At 35.7% G+C, this 19089-nt stretch overlaps 1 protein-coding gene and 1 long non-coding RNA gene across 2 annotated transcripts; both read right to left on the bottom strand.

Annotated features, from left to right (window-relative positions):
* Positions 1 to 1715: 1715 nt before the first annotated feature.
* On the bottom strand, positions 1716 to 4860 carry LOC308696483. The gene is made up of 5 exons (XR_014030825.1): positions 4687 to 4860; positions 4183 to 4425; positions 3131 to 3191; positions 2802 to 3059; positions 1716 to 2689 (listed from the first exon to the last, which is right to left on the bottom strand). It is a non-coding gene; the product is annotated as an uncharacterized lncRNA (long non-coding RNA).
* Positions 4861 to 8352: 3492 nt separating this feature from the next.
* Positions 8353 to 19061, bottom strand: LOC308696481 (tripartite motif-containing protein 16-like). Its single transcript, XM_081375230.1, has 6 exons — positions 16935 to 19061; positions 16678 to 16773; positions 16305 to 16538; positions 14894 to 15053; positions 11234 to 11293; positions 8353 to 9436 (listed from the first exon to the last, which is right to left on the bottom strand). The coding sequence occupies exons 1-6, from the start codon at positions 17523 to 17525 to the stop codon at positions 8910 to 8912; spliced, it is 1668 nt and encodes a 555-aa protein (XP_081231356.1). The 5' UTR covers positions 17526 to 19061; the 3' UTR covers positions 8353 to 8909.
* Between the last annotated feature and the right edge of the window lie 28 nt (positions 19062 to 19089).

Here is a 19089-nt window from a genome sequence, read left to right as displayed (position 1 = left end):
AATTAGATTTTTTTAAATGTTTTGATTGAAAAGTGTGCTTGTGCTGGTTTTGATATAATATACACTACTGTCAAAAGTTTGGTGTGTGGTTCTTTGTTTATGTTCACCAAGATTGCATTTATCTGATTAAAAAAGCAAACAGTAATATTGGAAAACTGTTTTCTATTTGAATATTATAAAATGTTTTGTTTTTTTTGTTTTTTTTTGGTGATGGCAGAGCTCATTACTCCAGATTTTAGTGTCACGACACTTCAGAAATCATTATAATATTGATTTGCTGCTTAAGAAACATTTCTGATTACATTCACAGTTGAAAATGGTTGTGCTGCTTTATGAATTGTGGAAATCATTATACAGCTCTGTTTTGAGGATTCTTTATGAATAGCAAGTTCAAAAGTGTTTATTTGAAATAGATATCATTTGTAAACATTATAAATGTCTTTGCTGTCATTTTTGATCAATTTAATCCATCCTTTCTTGCTATTAAAGTATACGTTTCTTAAATCATAGTGATTCCAAACTTTTGTCATGCAAATCTTAAGTGCTGAGAATGTCATGTTTAGCATAGATCCAACAAAGTTTAAAGAAGTTTAATTTTTCAAGATTTCAAGTCAAAAGTGCCTCTAACTGAAGCCCAAGAACATATTTATTAGGGCCCAAGCCCTGAAAGGGTGAAGGCCCTATTGGTTTCCTACGGATTATTTTGAAACTTTATGATTGTATCCAGACCACATTCACTCAGCCGCTCTATTTGGGGTCAATTTAATTAGGACCAACAGTGAAACTGTCATCTGCAGAGATTCTATGAATAATAGTACTATATACAGGTTTAAGCATGCTGATAAAAATGAATGAGTGGTAAATGTGGATAGCAGCTTCCTCTCTCCCATCTTTCCGGTGACAATCCCAAGTACAGTTTAACCCAAACTGGAAACATGGACTCATTAAATGTTTCATTACAACACAAAATGTAGGTGACTGTGTCCAAAGCCAATACAAGGAAAACCTGCTGGATTTTTATTTAATTATTATTATTTTTTTTTTTTTTTTTTTTTATTGTATGATGTTTTCTAATATTGTGCAACAAATGATTGTGATTGATCAGGGATTAAAAAGATTTGCTTTGCTAGCATTGGCGACTAAGAAATAACCTGCTGTATATCGCATTGCAGTTATAACCTACATGTCACATATATTTCATGTGTGAGTTGATTTGTTTGTTTATTTGAATAAAAGCCCAAATTCAATGTCTAAAGAAAATTGACTAAACCACTCCATTCATATGGATTAGTTTTACGATCTCTTTATGAACTTTTTGAAACGTCAAAGAGGTAGTTGCGTAGGCTGTCAATGAAGGGACAGAAAGGTCTCCAATTTCATTAAGATATCTTCATTTGTGTTTTTAAAGATCAATGAAAGTCTTACTGGTTGAGTAAACGATGACAGAATTTTAATTTTTGTATGAACTAACCCTCGAGAGCCTTCAAAAAAGGTCCCTGGTAAAGCATCTTGTATTTTAAAGTGAATATATACTATATATAAATATATTAAATTAAATATTCACTATCCATTTGTTGCCAGCAAAAATTCTGTCGGAATGAACATATATTTTTTAATGACTGTCAATGGAGAAAGATGCTCTTTGCAGCCATAAGATGTACTTCCAACATCTACCTGTTATGTGGTTGAAGGATGAACCCAATCGCAGACAGATTGCAGGACACACAAGGTTTATTTTGTACAAATAACGGGGAAAACAAAGCCCACGAGGGGGCAAAACAAGACAGGACTACGAGTGACTAAACTGAACTATGACTTGACAAAACTTGACTACAAATAAACAGCTAATACAGAAACAGAACTCTCTCTTGACAGGGTACTCACAATGAACAAAGTCTCACAATGAATGATAGCAGATGACATGGAACACTCAGGTAGGAATCACAATGATTAACAATGAACCGGCCCAAGACAGCAGACGAGAGGGGATTAAATAGGGAACTAATGATACACAACAGGTGAAGCAATAATGACAAAACGAGGATAACAAGGGGGCGGGGTAAATGACGAGACAACGCAAGCACATGGCCAAACAAATGGCCATGTGCTGCACATGAAACATGGGCCTGTCATGATTCTGCCGCAAGACAAGAGAAAATCAAAGACAAGAAGGCAGACACTACCAGCAAGGGTCATGATAGCATAATACAACTTGGGTGTGATGGGTACACATTTACCTGTTCTCTGTATTATAGAGCACATTTGCTGTTGAAATGTCTCTTTGATGTCACACAATTTTAAACAGTTTAATAATAATGTCACATTTTGCCATAAACACTGTTTATTGTTAACAGGACATCATAATTTTTGATGTCCTGGAAAAAGAAAATAGGAATTGTATTGTATTTTTGTATTTCAGATGTTTTCTTCCCCATAGCAGCCTATTATAAATGAAAAAACAACCAGGAAAACACTGAATTTCTGAATTCAGACATCTGAGCATCACAGAACAGCCCACCCCATCCCTCGTCACAATTGCACTGCCAGGGTTGTTGGCAGGTGCCATGCTTGCACGCTGGATATGGTTTACACTCATCACAGCGGGGGCCCTGCCACCCAAGGCGGCACTTGCACTGACCAGGGGCCTCACAATAACCGTGTTCCTCACTACAGCCAGATGAGCAGATAGCTGAAAATATATAAAATATATGTATTTAATAAAAAAAAATAAAAAAATATATATATATATATATAGGTTGTTTTGATGTTAATGAGAAAAAAAAAAAAAAAAAAACTCTTACGTTCGGCACAATATTCGCCTTTCCATTCCGGCAAGCAAATTCTATTTCCAGCGGCGTCACAGTTAAAGTGACCGAACGGGTCATCTCGTGGGCGGCAGAAATCAGAGCACTCATTGCCATGATAGAATTTATCACACACTACGCGGTAGGAAAAGCATAGTTTATTTTGCTCTCCAAGATGCACATCCTGGGACCATTTCTCGCCAATAGTTATATTTCTTTTTGTGACAAAGTGGCTTATCATACTATTTAGATTCTCTGAAAAACAATAAATGCATTATTAAAAACTGGTCTGTAAATAAAATTTGAAATAGAAAAAAGGGGCATACCTGTTGACTGATCATTGGAGGACTCTGTGTTCCAGGCTTCAATTATCACTGAGACAGTTCCCTGTAATGACAGTAATTTTGTAACACTGTGCTACACTGGGCGCTTAAATCCATTTGTACTGTCGAATGTAGCGCAAGACCGTTAATAAGAAATAGAACGGAGTGTTAGTTTAGGCTGTCGTGTTGTCGCGTTGGGTGTCACAGGTAAGAATAAAAAAAATATATATCTGCAAACACGAACAGTGAACTTAACTTTACATTAGTTGTGTTACATATGACACCAAGGCTCCAATGCATGTTATTGTTTGTTTATGATGTAGCCTAAACTCTGATGTATATGAAATGGCATCTACAAGAAGAATCACATAGCCTACATATTAAAGGTAGGGTAGGCGGTTTTCAGAGAGACTAGCAATAGTGAGCTAGCTTTGAAAGCATAAGATCACACCCTCTCTTCAGAGTGGCTCCAAAGCTTAACTTAGTGATTGCGAGATGTGAAGAGACTTTCATCCTCCATAATAAAAAATGTTTTGGAACAAATCGCCTGCCTAATTATCGGCTTTACGGCTACTGTAAATGTTACGAATCAGCAGATGGAACTGTTGTCGATGCTTCCCTGCATGATTAAAGGAAAGCTTTTTCAGAGCTTCACAAGGCTTTATATATATTATCTACTTTATACTGGAATTTTGATTTTAGTTTTCAAATCCAAAATCAACACAATGGTAGCAAGTTCGATAGCGTTCTCACATGACAATCTGAGAACTGCCTTTCTCCGCTTCCTGATTCCCATGGGCTGAATCCGTGAAATGATTTACTGGCAGAAAGCGGCTAGTCTTCTGATTGGATAAACAAAGACTCTGACCGCAGTCACATTTCTTTTAAGCGTTAGTGAGAAAGATGTGATTATTCCAGGATCTATTTGAGTGTTATCTGTCAGTTAATGACTTTTGTTGTGTATGCCTATGCAAAGTCTATGCTATGTAGGCCTACTGTAGCATGATATTAAATCTGTTATATTTTTCAATGTTCATTCACTTTGAGCTACTCACCGGCCACTTGAAGTTAAAGGGCACAGTTATTGGTGCACTAGTGGAAATGGAGCTCTGGTCTGTGCTGAATGGTTCTGTCAGTCCAGTGCCATCTGAACATGCCAGCCTATATGAAAAGACACCCTGCGTGTGGTTCAGGCAAACACGGCAAAAACCCTTACATTCTCTGGACTGTTTACACACACTGCTGCTGTTGGATGTGAAAGAGTGAACCTTTAACTCAAACACACCAGATGATTTGACCTATAAAGATAATATGATGTGAATATGAGAACACTGCACATATAGAATAGTTACAAGATTAATATATAGCAACGATTAATTACATCCAAAATAAAAGTTTGTGTTTACATAATATATGTGTGTTCTGCGTATAATCATTTTGTATAGGCCTATATAAATACACACATATGCATATATATATATATATATATATATATATATATATATATATATATATAGTGCATTAATGTAAGGAGATTACATTAATGTAAGGAGAAATACTCCCCAGTTGTGCTGATATCAAAATTAAGAAGCATGTTGATAAAAACTGAGCCATTGCACGTTTGCACGTCTGTCAGTTAAGACAAATAGTTGGGGAAAAAAATACAGAAATTAAAAAGTGAAAAACAACGTAAAATTTCAGCTTTCAAAGTAAAGAAAAATGATTCCTAACTCCAGGGCATAGAGCGCTTGTGGTTTATAGAGACTTCAGTGTGGGAGTAGTGCACTATGCAAATAAAGTTGACAAACATCTCTGAACATTGAACACCAAAACATCATTTGAACATTGAACACCAAACATCGTCTTACTACAGACTGGTAATATAAGCTGTATAACATCCTTGTTATGATGTTAGATTTTTCTATGAAAGTATATGGGAACAGTATTGATGGCCTAAATGAGTCAGTGAATCTTTTTATGAAACTGAGCAAAATTAATAATGTGAGTTTATTGTGGCTTAAATTAATCACAGTTTTTACAATTGCTAATACCCATTACTCTGTTTTTTTTTTTTTCAATTGCTAACAAGCACCATTCAATACTGAAGCCACATTTTCAAAACTCTTCACACATTCAGCGAAACAGAAGTCTTTGAGGACCAAACTGTGAATAATTGTTCATTGCTTTCACACAAAATGCATTTAATGACCACATTTTCCAAAATCCAAGAACACTTTTGTCATACTTCACCATTTGCAAGACACTATTTGCAGCACATTTTTTCTAACACTAACACACTGCTTTCAAAACTGATAAAAGAATTGAAATTAAATAATTATTATTCCAAACATAACTTACACACAAATATATATATATTTGTGTATATATATTTTGTGCACTTATATATATATATAGTTGTGCTCATAAGATAGTACCCACCAAGCAGAATTTTGCTAGGTCGCCAAGATGTTTAACATTAAAAAAATAAGAGGGATCATAAAAATTACCTTTTATATTTTTAGCACTGTCCTGAATTAGACATTTCACATAACTGATTTATATACAGTCCACAAGACAAAATGATACAGAATTTACATGTTAGTATAAAGTTATTCAATGATCAATGACTGTTTTATGATTGTTGCTTATGAGCAGTGTTGGGGAAAGTTACTTTTAAAAGTAATTGTCACATGTCTGTCCTGTCTCGTGTAGCACATTTGGTGTTTGTGTTCCTGTCTCTGTTTTGACCCCACCCTCCTTGTTATCTCATTATTGGTTTCATTTGTCCCACCTGTTGTTCCCTCATTATCTGCCTGATTTGTCCCTTTTATAAGCTCCTTTGTGTTTGCAGTCTTTGTCGGATCGTTGTCTTGTTCACGTCTCCTGCTTTCCTGTGAAACCCCGGTATGTGTTGGTTTTGAAGTTGTTGTTTTGTTTGATATCATGTTTTCCCCCTTGTGGGTTTTTGTTTCATTTTATGTTTCTTTTATTTAATAAATCATTCTTTCTGCACTTGAGTCCTCTCCCTTAGTTTTCTTTAGTTAACGTGACCGTAATGCATTACAATATTGCGTTAAACTCTAAAAAAAGTAACTAATTCGGTTATTTTGTTACTTTTTTATGGAAAGTAATGCGTTACGTTGCTTTTGCGTTACTTTTTCTCACCTGGTCTAGATTTGCTTTTTTGTTTTTATGCCAAAAAAACAAAACAAACAAAAAAAGGCCCTTTCACACCAAAAGTGAAATGAATAAGCCTCAGGCTGAAGGAAATGCAAATTCACACCTGTAGCCTACAGCAGAGGGCGCCTCTCAAACAAACCTACTAACCTAGTGCTGCCATTCTGGATAGGAAGCAGGATAAGAAAGTTCAAAGCACTTACTTCAGCAATATATAAAATAAGCAAATGTGATGATTATCTGAAGTCATTTTTGCTGATTAGTACAGTTGATTTGTATCACGGAAGATCAGCAGCAAAGACATTGGTTAATATGTTATATAAATTTTGTGTTATTTAACATTTACTTATTGCAGGTTTGCGCAATACAGTATTTTGAGTTTGCATTTAATTGCTTTTATTCATTTGGAGGAATACTGAATCTGTTTCTGTTCAAGTGAAATGAGTAAATGCTCGCATTAGGTCTAGAACTACAATAATTGTTTACAAAGCGGCAAGCGCACACCATGCTTCTGCACTTTACTCCCGATTTCTGTCAACATGGGGACAGGAGAGCTGTCAGTCAGTAAATGGGAAAACAAAGTAACTTGCATTACTTGTGTGAAAAAGTAATCCTCCAGGTAGGCCTACTACACATTCTTTGGATTTCCAGGATCTTGAGATCCATTGCCTGATTCAGGGGTCTTGTAGAGGCCATGTTTCGGCAGGTCAGAGCTGTTTTGGGAGCACACGGATGGCCAACCGCATATTAGGTCATAATGTTTTGGCTCATTGGTGAACGTATACTGGCCCTGATAATCGTCACAAATACTTACCGCTTGCTCGGTAAAGTTTTTTTAAAATGAATGACTTCTTGCTCTAACTGTTGCTCTGGTCTTCGTTAATCGCGCTTGCACCACCTGCTGGTGAGCCAACCTTTTAACATTTGTTGAATTGGAGAACAAATGCAATTGTATTCTTAAAAGACAAAAATGTAAACAAACAAAGAGGTATTTACTGGCGATGGATGCACAACAACAGTCTGTCTGCACTGAGGGCAGCTGTAAACTCTCTTCCGATCCTGTTTATTCAGGCGATGGTCACTGGATCCTTCAGTAGATCCAAACAGATTGAACAGCTGAACTGATCCCACAAAATACTGGCTTCTGCCATTTTAATGCACGAACACAAAGATAGAAAGAAATCTACAGTGGGTTAACAACACTAAGGTTTCGTTATCTTTGAAAATAAGAACTGAAAGTTTCCTGGCGTTTAAGAGACATGCAAAACAGGTATGAGTATCTGGTGTGACTCACCTGTAGTTTAGTTCAGATAATAAAGAACATCCACTAGGTGTCAGTCTCTCGGGACTGGATGATGGACTACATTCAGCAGACATATATTAAACCATTACACAATAAAGAGTCGAAAATTACAAAAAGGTGTGCACATCCTATACCCAAATTAGACTCAGGTGCAGGAAAAAACAAAAATGTCTGCACTCCACTCACTGAAGTTACAGCTCCATATACAGCATACCTATATTTATTTATGAACAGTGCAACATTTTGACAGATCAGATCTTAATTAGGCACCAGGTGCCTGATCGATCGAAACGTTGCAACGTTATATATATATATAGCCTATATATACACACACTGTGTGTGGACATTTTATTTCTTTTCAGAGTATATATCTCATTGTTTGCCGTCGTTGATACTGGTTGTTTGTTTGAATCTTTTGAGTTTTTAACAAGGTATTTGATGGGGAAAGATGCAAATGTAAAAGATGTGAATAAGTGTTACTGGGGAAAATTGAGGTAAGAATGTAAATATGAGTACAATAGAGACAAATATTAGCAACCCGCTAATCACTTTCCAAAATATTTGACTTTTCTTTGACTTTACCTATAGGGTTAAAATCCCATTGGCTGCATCATTTGCATAGCCCTGCTTAACTTGGTCAGATTGCAAATTGTCTCTGCTGCATGCGATACGTTGGTACAAAAATCTTGTTTAAAGTGAATGATGTCTGGTTGCTTGGTTGCTGCATTTTAAAAGTTTTAAATTGGACATTTAAACCAACAAATAATTTATTAATATTTCACACAGCTGGAAATGGTATAAAAAGCATGTTGTTATATTATGAAAATGATTGTTATATTTAATAAAACAGAACAAATAATTGTCTACATGAGCAAATAAAAATGGTAAAGGTAAAAATGATATTATACATTGTCATGCAAGAGTATATTAAATATGTACGATGAAGGAATCAGAAAGAACAGTATTAATCCACTAAACTCAGGAAATACATAAACAAGCACTTGAAATCTATATCTAAAATCTATATGACAGCAGTTTAAATTGTGACATTTGATATTAAGAGGATTCACAAACACACCATGCACTGATATTTATTACTCCCAGTATTGACTCCCAGTCATTGTTGCTACATTACATACATTCTTATATTAGTTTGCTAAACAATGTAAATTAAAATGTAATTAAGAAGCCTGTAATCATTTCTAGTAATATTCAACCAGCAAGAACTTAATTAAATAAATGGTAAGAAAATAAATAATTTCACTCTTGACAAATATGAAAACATTATTTGTAAAATCCCTATTACCCTTGATGACACAGTTTCACTTTTGTGTTCTGACCTACCCTGAACCCCGGATAGAGCGGCTGAGTGAATGTGGTCTGGACTGTGTGGATGAGGGTCATTGTGTCAGAGACGCTGTAGAAGGACAGAATTCCTGCTCTGTGATCCACATACACTCCTATTCTAGAGGAGCTGGGGAATATAAGAAGTTCAGTCTTCACCTTATTGTGACAGAATGAATAACGGGATTTAGAGCAGGACAATGTCCAGGACAGATCATTTAGTCCAAAGCAACAATCTCCACCCTTTCCCTTCCTTCTGATGATCTTATGTGACACTGATATAGTCACCTCACCACTCCACTCCACCTCCCAGTAACAGCGTCCACACACACTCTCTCTACACAACACCTGAGGCCAAACATCAAATCTGTCCGGATGATCGGGATACGGCTGCTCTGTTTGAGTGTAAGTAGCCACTGTTTTGTCCTCAGACAGATGGACATGTTTATTCACTGTGTTTAGATCTAGAGTGCGCTGACGGGAATCTGATGAAGATGAAAACACATAATCATTTAACTTCAATTTGTTTCTCAGTTTGTACATACATGCATTGTATGAGTCTGAGTTTGTTTATTTCCAGGGGTGGTGAAATTAAAATGCTATAACATTAAAAATAGATTCAGTTCAGTATAGTAAAAAAAGATGAAATCTATATTTATTTTCTCTTTTATTTACTTTATTTGTTGATAAAATGCCACATTATTACCATGTCATGTAACCTTTTCATAAAAGTATGTTGTCTTCACACTCAAAAGAATGTGGTCTACTAAAACTGAATTTTGTTTTAAACTTTCAATATTCAAAATATTGCATATCGTTTTGAATATTGTTAAGATGTATGAGTCCCCATGACAAACAGTCTCAAATTTTGAAAAGACTGAAAGTTGAGCTCTATAGCTTGTATATAGGGCTGAAACGATTAGTCGACATTGTCGACAACGTCGACAATAAAAAATTGTCGACAAATATCTTTGTTGTCGAGTAGTCGTTTGATCCCACGTGACCTAATGTAAGGGCCTGCAATATCGGGATTTGACCGCTACGGCGCTGTAGCGCTAGAGTGTAATGCAGCCGTTACAAATGCTATTGCGGTAGAAGAAAACACAGCGCGAATTATGACGGAGTGCAAACGAATCCGAACTAGCAAGGTGTGTAAAGTTTCACAAAACTATCGTATGCAATACATGCAAGGCGTAACTTGCTTTTCACGGGAGCACAACATGCATGTTAAAGCACTTAAAGAGGAAACACACCGGCACAAGACGAGCCAGTGAGAGGTGAATGTTCTCCAGCTGAAGCTAAATAACTAGCAGTAAATCTCTTTTTAGAGAATGCAATACTACTAATAGCAATAATATTAACAATAATAATATAATTACAGTAATGTGATGATTTATTTTTGCATAGAATAAAGCTTGATCGAGCTTAGGAGTCAGGGCTGTTTTTATTATTGTAGCTCTATTAGGTAACGTTATTACAGTATTATCCCTTGCCTGTATTTTGTTACATATTCATGAAGACTTACAAAAGGAGATGTTATGAAGAATATCATGTCAGTTATTTTTTTATACTGTAAATTAAAAGGTGAATGAGAATGTCTCTGTCAGCTCAGCTCAATTGTCATATCAAAAAAAAAAAAAATTCTTATAATAATTGTTTGCAGTTTAAGTGTGTCTGTAATGCAGCTGATAATTTTTTTTGTTTATTTTTTTCTATTTAAAGTGAACAGAATATTTAACCAATGTTGCTTAGAGAGCATTTGTGTGTGATTTGAGTTGGACAGAAATCTGAAAACTTAAATAGAATGACCTGTTTAGTTGCTCAAAGTTCATTAAAACAACCATTTCAAAAGCTGAAGTGATTTATTTATATATATATATTATAGTTAGAATATGTATAACTCAGTGTTTTAGCTAATTGAAAAGGCTGAATAATCGTTCCAAAAGTACTGATTAGTCAGCGAAATAATCGATGAATAGTCGATTAATCGTTCTAATAATCGTTAGATTAGTCGATTATCAAAATAATCGTTTGTTGCAGCCCTACTTGTATATCTTATATGTCTGGACTATAGCATTTTGCTTTGGCTGTGCAAAAACAAGTCAACATCCCTAACACAAAACCTTCTAAAACCAACAGTCATGCTTAACTTTGATAAAACTATATATAGAACCTATTCTAAAGTTAGTATTGTGAATACATATCTTGGTTTCATAACCTGTTTCTGAAAAATCATAAATTTTTATGTCAATTATCACATTCTGTGTGTGTTAGTGACTTACACTGTAAGAACTCCTCCCTAGTCTTGGGTTCATTATTGGGAATGATGTTGATGTATGTTACTAGGAAAATAACACAATTAATTAGAACAATTCTAATAATTATACAAAAAGTAGATAGCATTTTAGAATAATGTTCTGTCATTAATGAATAACTACACAGAACAAATTAGTAACAAAATATTAACATTCTAGTAACTTCTATTAAAGGTGGGATCAGCAGTTTTTGGCCAATGTTGATATTTGAAATCGCCAAAACAAACACGCCCCACCCCAAAATGATCTCACCCCTAATTTGATAGCTCCACCCCACACTTGGGTACGCGACCCTAACCCAGGCAACGACTGCTGTACCTGCCGGTCGAGGGTCAATAAGTGAAACTTATTAAGCAATGTGTTACTATGGTAATCCATGTCGAACGTGTTTTAGTAGTAATGTGTGTTTTAACCATAGACTGTAAAAAATAGGTTTTAATGCGTCAATGGTTCAGCTCCGTTTCAAGTGGAAGACGACGCTCAACACCCACAAAGTTATCATTATCAACTCGATAGCATGAGCACGACAGTCATTGTAACGAATATTTTACAACTATAACAAGATTAGGGGGTGATATCGATCACTAAATGAGGAACCAAAGGAAACAAACATATATTAGGAGTATATTATCTTACTTTTCAGACACACTTTGGGAGCCGATGCTTGAAACAGACGCTCCAGGCTTATGGTGTGGAAATGAATGTGTCTTTTTCATAGCTGAATCGAACGACTATAATATCGCAAATGAAAAAACAAGCAAAGATGACACACGAGCATATTCAAGCAATGGCCAGCATATACAGTATTAGTTATTTGAAACAAAGCTAAACAATGTTTCTATCAAGAATTCAAGCAAACTCAGCGTCTGATGTTAGGCCTTTCCCACTCCTTAAGTTCTCCCCTGCGCTAGTAAGCTTCTCAGATATTAACACGACTTCTACCTCTTGCCTGATCGTAAGCCTTCTTTTTAATTTGAAGTTCAGCAGACATTATCCTCTTTTGTTTTTTATCTGCCATCCAGTGGCGGCTTGTCCATAGGGGGCGCTGGGGCGCCGCCCCCATCAACATTTCAGAAATTAACATGTGTAAAAACATTATATTAAAATGAAAAAAAATAAAAATAATAATAGTTTACTCATGTGCCGGCTGGTAGTAAGAGCCTCAGAATGTAATAAAAACTGTCTTTAATCGATTAACTATTTACTATGTTTTTCAATACGTTTCATGGGCGAGGGACGCCGGACAAATGGGTGTCTATGTGAGTACACAAATTCTCGGGCAGCATGTGACCTGAAGCTGGTCTCTGATTGGTTTCTTAAAGATCCTCCTCGGGGCGCAAGTCGTTGCGTCCCTGGCCAATCATAATTGGATACATGTTATTTTATCCAATCTGATTGGTTCTCGTCACCTGTCATTCAACTGTTCCCGGCGGAAAATAACCAACCTTGCTTGCTACTACCAGAGAATGTCTACGCTGATCACTTTTTATTACGCAATGGCAGCAGTTAATCCAAATTCTGTTATTTATTTACAAAAAAAACCCTTTCTCAATACTTTCGCTTGAAGAAAAAAAAAGATTAAGGATCTCGGACCGGAACAACCAGATTTACACATCCAGCAGCAGGCAAGTGACAGAGGACGAAGCATGGTAACGTTAAGTGTGTGCGCCATGGTGATGCAGGATTGACTGACAGCAGATGAGCTCTGACACGGTGGGCTTCGCAGTACTGTACAACAGCCACGTTACAACAACAAACACATGCTAACTTACGAGACGTTGAAGAGAGACAGGAATATGATGGCAGACATCGCAAACATATGTTTCAATGTGCAGTTTTTTTTACATATAACGTACGTCGTCTTTTTGTCTGGTACTAATAATCTTCACTAAGTTAGCTAAACACTAAGTTAGCATGAGTTTTATTTATTTAATATTTATTTGACAGGGACAAATGCATAGAACATTGCTTTATGAAGAATACAAAGTAGATGCCATGCAATTCATAAAGCTTTTCTGCTGAAGGAAGCATGAAGTGCTCTAATGTCCTGGAAGTCCAGAGTCAATGCAGCCGTCTACCAGGACATTTAGAGCACGTCAGGCTTCCTTCAGCAGAAAAGCTTTATGAAGATGATTTTCATTTTTCAGCAGGATTTTCACCTGCCCACACTGCCAAAATAACCAAAACCTGGTTCAATGACCATAGGATTACTGTGTAACTACTACAGTGTGATTTCATGTAATATTCTAATTTTCCAAAAATTTGATTTCGTGGGTTCCATAAGCTGTAAGCCATAATCATCAAAATTATAACAAATCAATGCTTATAATATCTCACTTTGCAAGCAATCAGCCTTTTTTTTTATAAAATTAGTTTCACATTGAAGAATTCCTAAAATAATTTAACTTTTCCATGATATTCTAATTTTTGGAAAGGGTCTGTATAAAGGAGAGCAACATTATGTTCAAGTAGGAAACATGCTTTTTGTTACTACTTTGTTGGTCTGAAATGTAAATAAAAAGAGATCAAAATAGCTTTTTAGTTTCTGCTTTGTATTTTGCCCCCCCAATTGCATTTTAAAAATGCGCCCCCCCCCCCCCCCCCCAAAATAATTATCACCAGCCGCCACTGCTGCCATCTCTCTCTTTCTATAGTCGTTCGGCTAATGTCTGTGCTGTGTGCACTGAGTGCTCTCTCCTCCCATCATTAGTAGACACGCCCCTTACTTCTGATTGGTTACAAGTGTGTTTTGGTAGTCGGTCCGAGACAGTTTTCAAAAGTGTTTTTCCAAAATTACTGATCCCACCTTTAACTACTCTGATTAACAAGCTTAGTTGAATGCGGAAGTTCAATATTTGCTAATGAATAACTACTATTTTATTCATACCTCCCAGAGGACTATACAGTTTCATAATTAATGTGAATAATGCATAATGTATAAATAATTCTAAAGTGAAGATTATGGTAACCCACTAGTAATTACTCAAGTGTTACTAAATCCTTCTAAAGGAATTACTAATTATTTGTATCAGTATTCTAAAGTGAAAAGCATGATAAATCTCTAATAATGACTGAAGTAATTGCTAGCTTTTCAGGTTTTTGATAGCAATTACTACTGGGTTACCATGATCTTCACTTTAGAATACTGATCCAAGAAATTAGTAATTCATTTAGAAGAATGTAGTAACACCTGAGTCATTACTATCCAAAACCTTACAAAAACCTCAAAAGCTTACAATGACTTAGTCATTACTAGAGTTATCATGCGTTTCAATTTAGAATACTGATCTAAATGATTCCTTCTGAAGAATTTGGTAATACTTGAGTCCTTCCTCAAGTATTAGGTTACTATGATCTTTACTTTAGAATTAATGATACATTATGCATTATTCACATTAATTATGAACCTGTATACAGTAGTAGTCCCCTGGTATAGGTAAAAAAAAAATAGTAGTTATTGATTAGCTAATAGTGAACTACCACATTCAACAAGCTATTACTTACTTATTCATTTCTTGTTAGTTAGTAGTCGTTACTAGAATGTGTAACTCATTTGTTTCTGTGTAGTTATTCATTAATGATGGAACAGTATTCTAAATTGTTAAGTAAATGTTTCTGCCGCTTTACCTTGACCACATATTTTCTCCATCTCCTCTTTACAGAACTTCTCCAGTTTGTCTTTCAGTTCAGAGACAGATTTTCTCACATCATTATAAAGGTGGACAGAACTGCTGGTAACTCTGGGTACGCCGGAAGATTCCAGAGGTTCAGAGAGAGTCTGGAAACTCTAGAGAAAATAAATAAACAGAAACATTAAAGATACAAAGACACAAAAACGTTTTACCAGCATCCTCCCCAAGATTTGTATCACACTTATTTTTCCAAATTAATCTGTAGTGATTCTGTACATCCAGCAACTTTCAAGCAACTTTAAACCATTCAATTTGCTACTTGCTGTGCACACACATCTGAAGCACATGCACAGAAAGCCACCTCTCAGATAGCAGGAGAACTCTGAATTGAGTTTTCCTTTTATGCTGTTTATGTTCTTGTCTTAAGTGAATTAATTCTTAAAGTGACAGCAGCCTAATATTCCTGCTGCTGTCTGTTTCATTAATGTTAATCAAACAATAAAAGACAAACAGAAAAACACTCACTGCTCTTGACTGAATAACTTTAAAAGGATTAATCTATATTTCATTTATACACTGAAGACTATCCAATTTCTGTAACTGAATACTTAGCATATACAACTTAAAGCACTGTTTAATTCATTTGTATTTTTGTATTACTTATAATATGTTCAGTTGTTCATATTTTACTACTAGTGTTTTATCTTTAATAATGTCTGAACTTTATATTAGTTAGGCTAGTAGTTTTAGGTGTGGTATCGAAACTGAAATCTAGCATTGGGAAATTTCATGTGTATCTACAAAAAAACTGTCGGTAGAGTTAATGAAATTATTATAGTAAGAACACAATATAACCACACCTAACAGAATTCCTGACAACATTCCAACCAACGGTTGTTTTGAAGTTGGTTGGAATGCAATTGCCAGGAATTCTGTCCGGTGGTGTTATGAATATTGCGTACTATGTTGTCTTTATGTCTTTATAAGTTAAGAGATAAGGGAATGTCCATAACTCAAGGTTTTTAGTGTCACATGAATCATGATGATGTTGTTAAGCAGTCATTTTCCATTGTATTTTCCAATTTGTATTCTTCAGCAATTCTTCAAATGTTTTTTATTTGCTTGTTTATAATCTTGTTTTTGTATTAGCCTGCTGTTTTTTTATTATTATTGTTACAGAGATTTGAGGATTTACTGTTTTGGGGTATTAGACAAAACTTGATTTTAGGTGCCACAAAAACATCTCATGATGGGATCTGGTAAAGCAAAAGGATCTAACATTTTAATTGTTATTTTAGTGGCTCAAATCATAGTTATGTTACAGTAAAATGAGAAAATAAGTCTGTATCTAATGAAAAAACTTCTGCATGACCACTGCACTGTTCTATTGATCAGATTTCTGTTACCTGTAGGAAATGTATGTGATCATCAGTGTGTAAAAGCTGCTTCAGCTCAGCTTCTCTCCTCCTCAGATCATCAATCTCCTGCTCCAGTCGCTTCAAGAGTCCTTCAGCTCGACTCACTGCATCCTTTTCCTGATCTCTGATCATCCGTGTCACCTCAGATCGGCTTCTCTCAATGGAGCGGATCAGTTCAGTAAAGATCCTCTCACTGACCTCCTCTGCAGCCTGTGCAGAGCGCTGTTAGGACACACAGACAATCAGAACTTTCACTCAACATCAGCCTATTAAACACAGTGGGTTACAGTAGAACTGGAAACTCGTCTAACACTGAGCTCTGACTGGTGAAAGTAGGGTACTTGTTAAGCCTGAGTCTCACCTTGTGAGTCTTTATAGCCTCTCTGAGCTCCCGAAGCTTCTTCTGTCTCTCTTGGATTCTGTGCTGGAAATGATCTTGTATCTCTCCAACCTTTTTCTGAGGAACGAAAAATAACTCTAATCCTCCTCAATGGACTCAGTGCAAATGAATGAATTATTAATATTACAATTTTGATTATTGTGTGAAAATGTCATCATTAATTGCCTAATTGGCATAACTTCAAGAATCAACACAGTTTATGTGTTTTCAGTTCATACCTGTTTCTCTGTCCTCTCTGCTTCAGCTGAAACAGTATCGTGATTTTTGTGTTCTTCCATCACACACCTGAAACAAATACATTTCTGGTCAGTGCGACAGTAAACCTCCATCAGTCTGTCGTGTTGCGGGCAGATCATCTCCTGTAGTCGTCCAGTGGCATCTGTCACTTTGTGTCGTTTCCTTGAACGAGATTCTTCATGACACTCAAAGTGACTTTGACAATATGATTCCAGACACATCATACAGGACTTTACAGCTTTGCGTTTCCTTCCAGTACAGACGTCACACTCCACATCTCCAGGTCCAGGATAACTGAGAGCAGGACGAGCTGTTTGGACTCTTTTCTTCTTCAGTTTCTCCACCACTTCAGCAAACACCACATTCTTGTTTAAAACAGGTCTTGGAGTGAAGGTCTGTCTGCACTGAGGACAGCTGTAAACTCTCTTATGATCCTCTTTATTCCAGCAGTCTGTAATGCAGCTCATACAGTAACTGTGTCCACAGGGGATCGTCACTGGATCCTTCAGTAGATCCAGACAGATTGAACAGCTGAACTGATCCCGAGCCACTGAAATACGGGCTTCTGCCATTTCACTGTACGGTAGAACTGATAGACAGATACATACAGCAGCTTTTCTACACTTAGCCTAGGTTTCGTTTTCCCTGAAATAGTTTCCAAATTGCAAGAACATGCAAAACAGGTAGGAGTATCTGGTGTGACTCGCCTGTAATTTAGTTCAGATAATAAAGAACAGGTGTCAGTCTCTCGCTGAAGCCAGGAATTAATTTTTTATAAAACTGTTCTCTATGGGGAGAACATTTAAGAATATTGTCTTTCCACTTGTATCATGGTGTTGTTATCTTTGCAATAGATAAGAGAAATTGGTTGTCCCTGGTTGTAGTTTTAGGACTTTAAGCCACATTAAGTCTCTCCTCCACAGCTCTGGCTAATCTTTAATCTTTCAGTTTGGCTCACTTCACCCAGTTTTCCTTATCTCTGATCATCTGTATAGCCTTCTCTAAATGGAGCGGATCAGACAGTGTTGGGTGTAATTAATTACTAAGTGATACTGTAGCCTAATTTAATTACTTTTTTCCTTGAAAAAGTAAGAGATTGCTCTTATTTTTTCTGTAATTTCAAATTTTATTGTGAAGAGGAAAACCCCTTGAGATGTAACATCTCGTTTTCGAGGGGACCTCAAAAAACAAAACAAAACAAAACATACTTCATACTTAATTGAATTAGTTACTTCTGTTAAAAATACAGAACAATTCTATATAACAGAATAATGGATTTAACATCAAAACGTAATGTTAAAATATATGTTTTTAATGTAACCATCTCCCTTTACACACTTTGGTCAGTTCAAGAATAATTTTTGCAACTGTAGGCTATATTGTTTATTTGAATGAATTAAAACAGCAGTTTCATGTCTATATTGTTCCACTGGTCGAGGTTGATATTGAATTTAAAAAGTAATTAGTAGCCTAATAAGTAGCCTAATGCAATACTTTTTAGAAAGTGTAGTTAGAGTAATCTAATTATTACACTGTTGAAGATGTAATTAGTAGCAAGCAATTAATTACCTTTTAAGCCTAACTTAAGGCTGGAATGCACTGCACGACTTTCAAAACCTGAGCAAAAGTCGTGTAGCCTAGTGTATTCCAGGCTTTACCCAGCATTGTCCCCAAAACACTTGGAATATACGACACGTGTTGCATCATTCTGTGATACTTTTGCGAATTTTTTAAAAAGCTTGATGCTGGTCGCTATTCATTCATTACCATTTTTTTTAAAGAAAATTATCTTTTTGTGGTTCATAAAAAGAAGGGCATACGGCATTAAAATAATCTGGGAAACATAGTCCTAATAAGGGCCTGGTATAGCAATAACAAAAAATAATAATGAACTGTTATTTAATAAAATATCAACACATTTGATAGGTCTTATAAGAACATATATATCTGAACGTAAATATATATATATAGCCTATATCTATATCGCTACCAATTTTTTTTACTAAAATACTGACAAGCATTAGAAAACAGTTTGTGAGCGCCATCTATTGGCAGATGTCTAGATGTGTATTTACACAAAATGGTAACAGTTTAAACTACTTTCACTTTCTCACTTTCTCAACGCAGAACGATGAA

This window comes from Scardinius erythrophthalmus (assembly GCF_964197995.2).
Source record: "Scardinius erythrophthalmus genome assembly, chromosome: 9".
NCBI classification, from domain to species: domain Eukaryota; kingdom Metazoa; phylum Chordata; class Actinopteri; order Cypriniformes; family Leuciscidae; genus Scardinius; species Scardinius erythrophthalmus.
Note: the sequence above shows the minus strand (reverse complement) of the source record. Positions and strands in the feature narration are given on the sequence as shown.

What these genes read in the sequence shown, in the direction of transcription:
- LOC308696481 (XM_081375230.1), bottom strand. Translation starts at nt 17,525, where the DNA reads ATGGCAGAAGCCCGTATTTCAGTGGCTCGGGATCAGTTCAGCTGTTCA. An exon ending in AGGCTATAAAGACTCACAAG is followed by an intron (nt 16,539 to 16,677) that starts GTGAGACTCAGG and finishes GTGTCCTAACAG; the next exon opens with CGCTCTGCACAGGCTGCAGA. An exon ending in TAGGGAGGAGTTCTTACAGT is followed by an intron (nt 9,437 to 11,233) that starts GTAAGTCACTAA and finishes CATCTTCATCAG; the next exon opens with ATTCCCGTCAGCGCACTCTA.